The sequence below is a fragment of the Pseudophryne corroboree genome, chromosome 4 (assembly GCF_028390025.1).
Source record: "Pseudophryne corroboree isolate aPseCor3 chromosome 4, aPseCor3.hap2, whole genome shotgun sequence".
Classification (NCBI taxonomy): Eukaryota; Metazoa; Chordata; class Amphibia; order Anura; family Myobatrachidae; genus Pseudophryne; species Pseudophryne corroboree.
Genome location: NC_086447.1, coordinates 162,452,562 through 162,464,581, shown reverse-complemented (window position 1 = coordinate 162,464,581; position 12,020 = coordinate 162,452,562). Strand labels below are relative to the sequence as shown.

At 47.9% G+C, this 12,020-nt stretch overlaps 1 protein-coding gene across 3 annotated transcripts in view; it reads left to right on the top strand.

Annotated features, from left to right (window-relative positions):
• UGGT1 (UDP-glucose glycoprotein glucosyltransferase 1) overlaps positions 1-12,020 on the top strand; it is a 381,222-nt gene that overhangs the window by 69,080 nt on the left and 300,122 nt on the right. For all 3 annotated transcript variants that reach the window (XM_063915521.1, XM_063915522.1, XM_063915523.1), the window contains exon 3: positions 11,185-11,258. In XM_063915521.1, coding sequence (XP_063771591.1) covers positions 11,185-11,258 — 74 coding nt within the window. The remainder of the gene's footprint in view (positions 1-11,184; positions 11,259-12,020) is intronic.

Here is a 12,020-nt window from a genome sequence, read left to right as displayed (position 1 = left end):
TTTGTCAACAGGGGGAGTCAGACGCTCTCCTGGCCGCCTCTCCCCACAGTTCATGACCAGTTTCCGTGCGTCTCCCGTCCATGTACTGATGACCTCATTTCCGTCTCAGACGCTACCACGAGGGTACTCTGTCGCAGCTTAGGCCGCTGCGGTTGTGTACATTAGAGTTGCCGCCGAGACCAGGTCGCAGACAGGAGCGTCTGCATACACTCATCGATCACTGAGCGTCTGTATCCGTTATTGAGCGTCTGTGTCTCTTATCAGTTACCGGAGTGGCAGTGTACACTAGTAGCGTCTGAATCCACTCAGCGTCTTTTGAGCGTATTGATCGATCCTGGAAGTGGGATGAGTCTCCCTGTATCCCACTCTACTGAGTAAGGGTTATACAGTACTAAAATTCTATCTACTGTGTAGTATGAAAAGTTAATTTTGGTGCACAATGCATATGAGGCCTGTACAATACTGTGATTTTCTGCATTATTTGACTGAAAAACTTATTAAAATAACGGTTTAAAAACAGAAACAGTAATTTGTACTCCTACATACTTGACTAGTATTTTGTGGTTGGTTATATACTCATATGACAATTGCTAATATTTAACATGTGACTGACTGCTAGTGTGATTGCTGACTTTTATACGTTTGTCGGTATTGTTTCTGAACCTCAATCCGGGTGCTCGGGTTGTGGTCAGATTGATATCACTTTTATATTTATATAAGTGATCTCAGTCACACATAGTGTAGTATATTGTATAAACAGATTATTTACCAGACTCCTACACCCTTAACATGTCTATCTTGTAAAGTAGGGGTGTTAGCCCAGTATCTAACTTATGACGGGTTATGTGCAAACTGTTGTGCGTATCAGCAAAATAAAAGACGGGTTCAGCAACCAGTAGACCCACCATGGAGTGTGTTTGCACAGACTTTGTCTACATTAGCTGACAGATTAGCACCTGTGGTGCCACACCCGGGAGTAGGATACACTATTAACCCTTACATGCAGCTCCCTTCTTGTGGGTTAATCCCAGCAGCTTCAATAAGTAAGCAGGCTAGTGAAGCCAGGGTAGATACATCTATGTTACAGACTACACAAGACGATACAACAGATGAGGATACAGTGTATTCAAATTCCCCATATGACGACCAGTCGGAGGGTTTCAGCTCAGAGGATATAGCTGAGCTCATTGATGCCATGAAGGCTATTCTGTCTCTGGAAGAATCAGCCAAAGCAATAACAAAATCTAAAGCACCTGTGTTTAAACGTCCAAAAGCAGCTAGGATTGAGTTTCCAGGGTCAGAAGATCTGACGGAAATCATAGAAGAACATTGGGCTACACCCAATAAGAAATATAGAATTCCGAAAAAGTGGGATTCTTACTATCCTTTTCCGGCCGAGGACTGTTCTAAAAGAGAAGTTCCTCCTAAAGTAGATGCACATGTTGTGCGACTTGTGCGAAAATCTATTTTACCATTGCCATCTACCTCATTGAATGATGTCACAGACAGAAGAGTAGATAGTTTCTTGAAAAACATTTTTTCTCTGTCAGGGGCTGTTGCAAGGCCAGCTATGGAAACAGCCTGGATGGCAAAAGCAATGGTAGAATGGGTGGAAGAACTAGAGAGTGGCCTCTCCGCACCTACCAGGGAACAGGAGTCTCATCTAGGCCATATAAAACAAGCTGCGCAATATTTGGAAGAAGCAGCAATTGATATGGGTACGATTGCTTCTAAAGCATCAGCCTTAACGGTAGCCGCTCGTAGAGCAATTTGGCTACGTACTTGGAAAGCGGATGTAGAATCCAAGAAGGCTCTGGAAGCGTTGCCTTTCACTGGTAATATTCTGTTTGGAAAGCAATTGACAGAAATTCTGGAATCGGAAGCTGAATCCAAAAAGGTCAGGTTTCCTGCTAGTTATAACCCTAAACCAAGGGGTTCGAAATTTCGGTCATTTCGATGGCAGGGTAGAGCAAAAGGAAAGGATGATTCTAACCAACCCCAGTACAATAAATCAGCTAGGGGTAGGAAGCAATGGGCCAATAGACGGCCAGCTTCCAAACCAGAGCAGAAGCCTTCAGTTTGAGGTTGGGGGCCGACTCCTTCATTTTGCACACATATGGCAGCAGTCGATGACAGATGATTGGGTGCAGAAGGTGGTATCTCTCGGCTATGGTTTCCCTTTCAAGGAGCAACCTCTTCAAAGGTTTTTTTGCACCAGCCCGTCTCGTATAGAATCGAAGGCCAGAGCTCTGCAGGAAGCAGTTCAGAAATTGCTTCAGTCTGGGGTAATTATCCCAGTACCCCTGACACAAAGGGGACGGGGGTTTTTACTCCAACCTATTTTTGATTCAGAAGCCAAATGGATCATTCCGACCAATTCTCAATCTTAAGAAGTTAAACGAATACATTTGGGTTCCAAAGTTTCACATGGAGACATTTCGCTTCATAGTTTTGGCAATGGAACCAGGAGATTACATGGTATCTCTGGATGTACAGGATGCTTACCTGCACGTGCCCATAGCACGGTCCCATCAGTGTTACCTCAGGTTTGCCATCCTCCAGCAACATTTTCAGTTCCAGGCTTTGCTCTTTTGTCTAGCGACAGCCCCCAGGGTATTTACCAAAATTATGGTGGTTATGGCAGCTTATCTCCGCAAGCAGGGGATAAGAATTTTTCCATAACTCGACGATCTTTTAATCCTGGCACAGTCCCAGGAATTACTCTTGGGCCATCTCCAACAGACAATAGCTTGTCTACAAAGACATGGCTCATAAATTGGGAAAAGTCGTCTGAGTCCATCACAACGGATGGTTCACTTGGGGGCCATATTGGATTCAAGTCTACAAAGGATAATCTTACCTGGGAAAAAGATATCCAAGGTGCAGTTAATGATTCAGGATTTGTTGCACAGCCAGACAGTATCAGTCCATGCAGCAATGCGAGTGATGGGTCTGATGGTATCAACATTCGACATGGTGGAATATGCACAATTCCACTCAAGACCCCTACAGCACCTCATCCTAACCAGATGGAATGGAAAACATCAGACAATAAAAAGACAGATGATAAAGCTTCCAGTAAACATAAAATGGTCGCTAGCCTGGTGGCTACAGACGGACCATCTAGACAAGGGAGACCCTTTTGGATAGCAGATTGGCAAGTACTGATAACGGATGCCAGTCTTCAAGGCTGGGGAGCAGTGTTCGAAAATTTCTGGTTCCAGGGAAAATGGACCACAAGGACCCAGGAAAGTTGCCTGCCAATAAGTCTGTTGGAGATCAGGGCCATATATATGGCTCTGGTTCAGGCAAAGTACATTCTGCAAGGAAGACCAGTCCAGATCCGTTCAGACAATGCAACAGCAGTAGCGTACCTCAACCATCAGGGAGGAACTCACAGCAAAAGATTGATGGAGGAAGTAACTCGCATACGAAGATGGGCAGAACTCCATCTTCCGGCATTGTCCGCAGTGTTTGTGCCAGGAGTGCTGAACTGGGAAGCGGACTTTCTCAGTCGACACACCATTCAGGAGACCGAATGGGCGTTACACCTGGAAGTATTTCAAACTCTAGTAAACACATGGGGTCTGCCAGAGATAGATCTCATGGCGTCCCGTTTGAACAACAAAGTTCCGGCATACGGGTCAAGAACAAAGGATCCTGGGGCGATCCTTGTAGACGCACTATCAGTGAAATGGGAATTTCATCTGGCATATTTGTTTCCTCCAATCTCCCTGTTACCCAGGGTGGTGAGGAAAATAAAGCAAGCAAAAGGAGACATAATTCTGATAGATCCAGCCTGGCTGAGAAGGCATTGGTACATAGATCTACTAAGAATGTCCGTGGAAGCTCCAATTCTGCTTCCTCAACATCCAGATCTACTAATGCAGGGGTTTGTTATCACAGCCACCTGGAACGGCTGTCTTTGACGGCGTGGCTGTTGAAACCTCTATCCTAAAGTCAAGAGGATTTTCGCAACAGGTAATTCAAACCATGCTTAGAGCAAGAAATCCACCTTCAGCTCGTATTTATCATCGAATATGGCAGGCCTATATTCATTGGTGTAGCGAAAGAGGTGCGGATCCAAGATCTTTTAAAGCATCCACGATTTTGGATTTCCTCCAAGCAGGAATGGATAAGGGTTTAAAGGTGGCTTCCTTGAGGGTTCAAGTTTCACACTCGCGGCTGCTGCGCTTACCGTTCCGGGTGCGCTGGGTCTCTCGGCGGTCGCCGCCCCCGGTGGGCACCGGGTTGTTGCGTCTTGCTGGCGCTGCTTCCGGCGAGTTCCCGGGGTGTGGGCGCCACCATTGCGCCTGGCGTTCACGGGAGCGTGGTGGGCGAGTGACGTCATCGGCCCCTTCCGCCAATTGGGAGAGAGCGGGAAGTTCAAAGGAAGACGCCGTGCAGAGCTCCGGCGCCTGAGTATCGTCTCTTCTATGATCACCAGTGCTAGCAGCGTTCAGTGAGTTCTCTAACTGAACGTCTCCTGTGTACCAGCGTTTGCAGAGTATCACTCAGTGGAACATTCCTTGTGCTTCCAGCGTTTGCAGAGTATCATTCAGTGTAACACTCCTTGTGCTACCAGCGTTTGCAGAGTATCACTCAGTGGAACAATCACTGTGCTACCAGCGTTACAGTGTATCACTCAGTAGAACAATCACTGTGCTACCTGCGTTTACAGTGTATCACTCAGTGGAACATTCACTGTGCTACCAGCGTTAGTGTATCACTCAGTGGAACATCCACTGTGCTACCAGCGTTACAGTGTATCACTCAGTGGGACATTCTCTGAGTTACAGTGTTTCTCTTAGAGGGACACCTCCTGTGTTTCCTGTATTACGTGATATCTCCAAGTGGAATGCCTTCCATACTTCCAGAGTTACACTGAATCTTAAATCCTCATTCATTTCTTCAACATCGCTCACAAGCTTCTCATTCTTCAAACATCGCTCACAAGTTCTTCATTCTTCTGTGTGCTGTTATGATTCCAATACTCTGGTCTGGGGAGATCTTATAGCAAGGACCTGAGTACTGGAACGTAATGCTGGGAAAGAGAGTGGGAACGGGAATAGCCCCTGGCGCCCTATCTCCGTTGTCTCGCCCGTGCTGTCAGAACTCTCTTGCGAGACTATGGTTGCTTGAGCCCATGGCAGCCGCGTTTGAAGGGCGGATTACGTCTGCCCAACTCCGATGCCCCCTCAGGTCTTAATGGGAGACAAAGAGAGATCCGAGACAAGGTGATAACAAGGGGCCCTCTAACTAAACAACAAAGCCAGGGGCTACAAACTAACCTAAAACTAGAGTATGTGCGGAAAACCGCCAGGGAAAAGGACAACCAAAATACCGACTTGTCCACTCTCCTACCCGGCACCGCCGAGTCCCGGAGAGGACTGTGGAAGCGGAAACCTCCGCAAATGCTCCAAAACAGAATACCAAATAAAGCAACCTAGGCCGCAGCACGCGGCAGAGCCGCCACTCACGAAACCACACGAGATCCTCTAGCGACTGTTGCGGGTAAATGAGGACCAGAAGACTCCTTGGGATGAGATGACAAACACCAAGATTCAGAGACTCTGAGGACAGGAATGACCGGACACAGCAGAACTGGAACAGACGTTCAGCAAACCAAAGCAGCATGCAGGAAGCTATAACTGGCGTCTGTGTGAGGCACTGAGAAGGCTTAAAACCTTGAATCCTCCAATCAGGGTTTCAGAGCCTGATTAACATAAATGTCGTGCAGCTGCCTTGCTGCACGACCAGAAAACATGTGTCTTTAATTAACTGATCGACCCTGCAACGGGGAACGCGGTCCGCCCGTGGCGTCCCCGTTGCTAGGGTCTTGGCGGCTCGGCGCGCCCGGCGTCCTAGCGTTGCTAGGGAGCCGGCGGCTCAGCGCGCACGGCGTCCTAGTGTCGCTAGGGACCCGGCGGCTCAGCACGCTCGGCGTCCCTAGTTGCTAGGCCGCGAAGAGAACTCGGACCGCGGCGCCTAACATGTGCTTCACCATCGTTCTCAAATCCTCATTCATCTCTTCAGCATCGCTCACAAGTTCTTCATTCTTCTGTGTGCTTCACCATCGTTCTCAAAGCATCATTTAATTCTTCAGCATTATACGCCAGTTACTACGGCTAGTTCTGCATGAGGAAAACCTACATCCGGCCATCCCTGCTCCGGCCCAGCTGTGGTTCCTCCTTCCGATCATTGGAAGAACCCCCGAGTTCTCAACACTCCGAACCCAGGTCAGTGACATCAAGTATCAGCATTAACTGTATGGTTTCAGAAAAAGATTGCTAACCTACAGGATGTGCGTACTATTTTTCAGGGAATGTTGCACATTCAACCACCGTTTGTTCCTCCTGCAGTACCCCGGGATTTCTACTGGCGATGGCGTCAGCTAGAAGAGTGTCAGATTTAGGAGCACTGTCCATGTAAGTCTCCTTTTCTGATCTTTTATCCAGATAAAGCAGTTCTCAGAACTAGATCTGGTTATCTTCCGAAGGTGGTTTCAAAGTTTCACCTGAACGAAGAAATTGTAGTCCCGGCTTTTCAGGTATCGGGACTTTCTGCGGGAGAAGCGTCGCTGGACGTAGTCCGTGCATTAAGAATTTATGTAGATCGTACTAGTGCCATCAGAAAGACAGATTCTCTCTTCATTCTCTATGGATTTCACAAGAGAGGATGGCCTGCTACTAAACAGACGCTAGCAAGATGGCTTCGAATGACGATTTCAGAAGCATATTCTTGTGCTGATCTCCCTGCTCCTGCTAATGTCTCTGCACACTCTACACGTAGGGTAGGTCTTTCATGGGCAGCACAACATGGTGCTTCAGCAGAACAGATTTGTAAGGCAGCCACATGGTCTTCCATTAACACATTCATTAAACATTATTCCTTGGATACTTTTGCCTCTCATGATGCGGAATTCAGGCGAAAGGTTCTCCTGGCTAATCAGGAGCGTCCCCGCCACTAATAATGGCTTTGGGAATCCCAATGTTATCCTGTGGATAACCTGTGGACCCAGCCGGAGAAATATACCATTATAGTAAGAACTTAACGTTGATAACGGAATTTCTCCTATGTCCACACGTATCCACAGGGATCCCACCCTGACGCAACTGATTTGAGGATCTTTGCAATCACTAAACCTCTTCCCTCTTGTATGGAAGGGTTTGCGTGTGTGTTCTTATCGCCTGAATAGGGTTCTATATGATGCTCCTGCCTAATAGCTGTGAAAACAACTGATTTGACTGAGTCGGTGGGCAGAATTATATGGAGGAGCCCGATGCATCCTGGGAGGCCAGAAAGCTCGTTACTATTTGGTGCCATTTCCGCTGTCGCTCCGGCATATCCCAATGTTATCCTGTGGATACCTGTGGACATAGGAGAAATTCCGTTATCAACGGTAAGTTCTTACCATAACTGTATATTTCTTCCCTCAGCTACGCCTCCTACGAAGAAACCCTTTTCTTCGTCTGCATCGCAGTGCTTTCGAACCGCTAAGACAAAAAAGTCCATGCCTGCTACCACCTTCTTTAGAGGTGGGCGGGAAAAATACAAAAAGCCTGCACCTGCAGGCTCCCAGGACCGGAAGCCTGCTTCTGGTACCTCAAAATTCTCAGCATGACGGTGGACCACACAGCCTGGAGGACGGGCTGGTGGGGGCGAGACTCAGATGTTTCAGCCACGTCTGGGGGTTGTTCGGCCTGGACCCCTGGGTACAGGATATTGTGTCCCAGAGGTACAAACTGGAGTTTCAAGAAACCCCACCTCACCGATTCTTCAAATCAGGCTTGCCAGCTTTGCTGACAGACAGAACTGTCCTACTGGAAGCCATCCAAAATTGGAAAAGACATAGGTCATTGTTCCAGTTCCACCTCATATGCATAACGTGGGTTACTGTTCAAACCTTTTCGTGGTACCGAAACCGGATAGTTTGGTCAGACCAATTTTGAACTTAAAATCGCTACACCCTTATCTAAGGGAGTTCAAATACAAAATGGAGTCTCTGAGAGCGGTGATCTCAGGTCTGGAGGAGGGGTAGTTTCTGGTATCCCTGGATATCAAGGATGCGTATCTCCACATTCCGATTTGGCCTCCGCAAAAGGCTTATCTCAGATTTGCACTGTTAGACAGTCACTATCCGTTTCAGGCACTGCCATTCGGTCTCTCCACGGCGCCGAGGGTGTTCACCAAGGTAATGGCAGAGATGATGGTTCTCCTCCGCAGACAGGGAGTGAACATAGTTCCGTACCTGGACGGTCTGTTGATCGTCCAGGGAGAAGCTGTTGCAGTCCATTGCTCTTACGACTTATCTGCTTAGGGTCCATGGTTGGATCCTGAACCTTCCAAAGTCACATTTGGAACCGACAAGGAGATTGTCTTTCCTGGGGATGATCCTCGACACGGAAGTGCAGAGGGTGTTTCTACCGGTGGAGAAAGCGTTGGTGATACAATCAATAGTTCTGGATGTCCTGAAGCCAGCCTGGGTATCGATTCATCAGTGCTTTTGGCTTCTGGGGAAGATGGTTGCCTCTTACGAGGCTCTGCAGTTCAGAAAGGTTTCATACTCGATCCTTCCAATTGGATCTCCTAGACAAGTGGTCGGGTTCTCATCTACATATGCACCTGAGGATACGTCTGTCGCCGAAAGCAAGGATTTCACTCCTCTGGTGGCTGCAATTGCCTCACCTTCTGGAGGGCCGCAGGTTCGGTATTTAGGACTGGATCCTTCTAACCACGGATGCAAGTCTCCAGGGCTGGGGCGCAGTCACTCAAGGGGAATCCTTCTAAAGGAAGGTGGTCAAGTCTGGAATCCGGTCTTCCAATAAACATTCTGGAACTAAGAGCCATATACAACGGTCTTCTCCAAGCGACACATCTTCTGCGAGATCGACCCATTCTAGTGCAGTCGGACAATGTAACGACAGTGGCCTACATAAACCGACAAGGCGGAACAAAGTCAGAGCTGCAATGTCAGAGGTGACCAGAATCATCCGCTGGGCAGAAAAGCATGCGTTAGCACTGTAAGCAACTTTCATTCCGGGAGTGGACAACTGGTAAGCGGACTTCCTCAGCAGACACGATCTCTATCCAGGAGAGTGGGGCCTCCATCCAGAGGTGTTCGCGGAGGCGGCAAATCTTTGGGGGGTTCTTCAAATAGACATGATGGTCTTCCGCCTCAACAAAAAAACTTCGGAGGTATTGCTCCAGGTCAAGAGACCTGCAAGCAGTGGCGGTGGACGCCCTGGTAACTCCGTTTCCTCCACTTCCACTAATTCCAAGGATTCTAAAGCTCATAAGGAGAACAAGCATTCAAGCAATCCTCATTGTTCTGGACTGGCCAAGAAGGGCTTGGTACGCGGATCTTCTGGATCTATTGCTGGAGATCCGAGGCCTCTTCCTCTTCGGGAGGACCTGCTGCAGCAGGGGCCGTTCACTTATCAAGACTTACCGCTGCTATGTTTGACAGCATGGAGGATGAACGCCAGATCTTATCTCGGAGGGGCATTCCGAACAAGGTTATTCCTACCCTGATCCAGGCTAGGAAAGTAGTAACGTCTAAACATTACCATTGCATTTGGAAAAAGGTATGTATCTTGGTGTGAGTCCAAGAAGTTTCCTACGGTGGAGTTTCAACTGGGACGGTTTCTCCTCTTCCTGCAAGCAGGTGTGGATATAGGCCTGAGGTTGGGATCCATTAAGGTCCAGATTTCAGCCCTATCCATTTTCTTCCAGAAACAATTGGCTTCCCTCCCCCTGAGGTTCAGGCTTTCTTGAAAGGGGTTCTGCAAATCTAGCCTCCCTTTATGCCGCCTACGGCGCCCCGGGATCATAACGTGGTGTTACAGTTCCTCCAATCGGATTGGTTTGAGCCTCTACTGGAGGCTGAGGTCAAGTTTCGTACGTGGAAGGCTGTCACTTTGTTGGCCTTAGCTTCTGCTAGACGTGTGTTGGAGTTGGGGGCTTTGTCTTGTAAGAGCCCCTACTTGATCTTCCATGAAGATAGGGCTGAGCTCCAGACACGTCAGCAGTTCCTTCCGAAGGTTGTGTCGGCATTTCATATCAACCAACCTATTGTGGTACCAGTTGCTACTGACTCCTCAATTTCATCAAAGTCCTTGGATGTTGTAAGGGCTCTGAAAATCTATGTGAAGAGGACTGCTCGTCACAGAAAATCGGACTCTGTTTGTCCTTTATGATCCCAAGAAACTTGGGTGTCCAGCTTCTAAGCAGACTCTCGCTGGATCAGGTTCACTATCCTGCATGCGTATTCTACGGCAGGATTGCCGTGTCCTACATCTGTTAAAGCCCACTCTACTCGTAAAGTTGGTTCTTCCTGGGCGGCTGCCCGGGGTGTCTCGGCTTTACAGCTTTGCCGAGCGGCTACTTGGTCTGAGTTGAACACGTTTGCTAAGTTCTACAAGTTCGTTACTTTGGCCTCTGACCAAACTTCAGGTCCTCAATCAGTTCTGCAGGAGCTTCAGCGCTCTTTCTCCCATCCTGGGAGCTTTGGTACATCCCCATGGTACTAATGTGGACTCCAGCATCCTCTAGGACGTAAGAGAAAATAGGATTTTAATTACCTACCGATAAATCCTTTTCTCGTAGTCCGTAGAGGATGCTGGGTGCCCGCCCAGCTCTTCGTGATCTTGCAGTGGTTACTTAGTTCAGTACTGCTTAGTTCTTGGTTAAGTACTGTTTTGTTACTTGGTTAAGTAAACTTGTTCAGCTGTTGCTCAGTTTTCAAGCTGGTTAGCTTGGTTTGCCTTGTATGTGTGAGCTGGTGTGAATCTCGCCACTATCTGTGTAAAATCCTTCTCTCGAAGTTGTCTGTCTCCTCGGGCACAGTTTCTAGACTGAGTCTGGTAGGAGGGGCATAGAGGGAGGAGCCAGCCCACACTCTCAAACTCTTAAAGTGCCAATGGTTCCTGGTGGACCCGTCTATACCCCATGGTACTAATGTGGACCCCAGCATCCTCTACGGACTACGAGAAAAGGATTTACCGGTAGGTAATTAAAATGCTATTTTTTCTACTTACTGCATCTTAAAATGTAAATCCATTGATGGGACAAGGAGACACAATGATGAGGCCCCTCTCCATGCAGTGCTATCCTTGCCCAGTGAGTGCTGGTGGATACTCGGACACTTCTATCTCTACTTAGAGACTTCTGTTTTCTCCCTAGTGAATTTATTTCTGATGAAGGACCTGATCAGTTCTGGACTTTTGTAGATGAAAGCCAGCGAGTGGATGATCAAGGTAGTATAATGAAGCTTCAGCAATGTAAAACCTGTTTTCTCGTTAAATAAAACCCATATATGTGTTCCATGTTATCTAATATGCCATCTATCTATAATAGCAACACCTTGCTTAAAATATAGATTCAGTGTACAATAATAGACTAAGTTAACACAAAGGGGTGCTCATATGGGATCTGACGGAATCCCAGCATGTCTTGGAATGCCGCATCCAGAACACTGGCGTCGGGATCCCGACTGATTGTGTGGAGAGGTAAGCTGCAGTGGGGGTTTCTTAGGGTTAGGCTGCGGGAAGAGGGAATTGAGGGTTTGGGTTAGGCTGCGGGAGGGAGGTTAGGTTCAGGTGCCAACACGGTGGATTATGCCTGGGGTGCGGGTGGGAGGTTAGGTTTAGGCTGTGGGAAGAGATGGTTAGGGGGCCATGGGGGAAAGGAAAGTATACTTACCTTTTCCCCTGCCGGGATGCCGTGTTCGGTATTCTGACTGCCGGCATATCAAACCCAACCTGCTCATACATGTTTGTCTTCATGCAGGGTAAATACTGGCTGCTTTTGCATGTAACCCACAAATACTGATCAGCTTAATTTGTACACTGCAACTTACATTTGCTCTAAGACACTGCGGCTCTCTGACATACAGCATACATCTGTCTGTACACTTAAGGGGGGGTACACACTGAGAGATCCGTGTTTAAAATCTAAGCAATCTGACTAGATTGCTTAGATTTTAAGCACGGATCTGCCGTGTGTATGCCCCCCAGCGA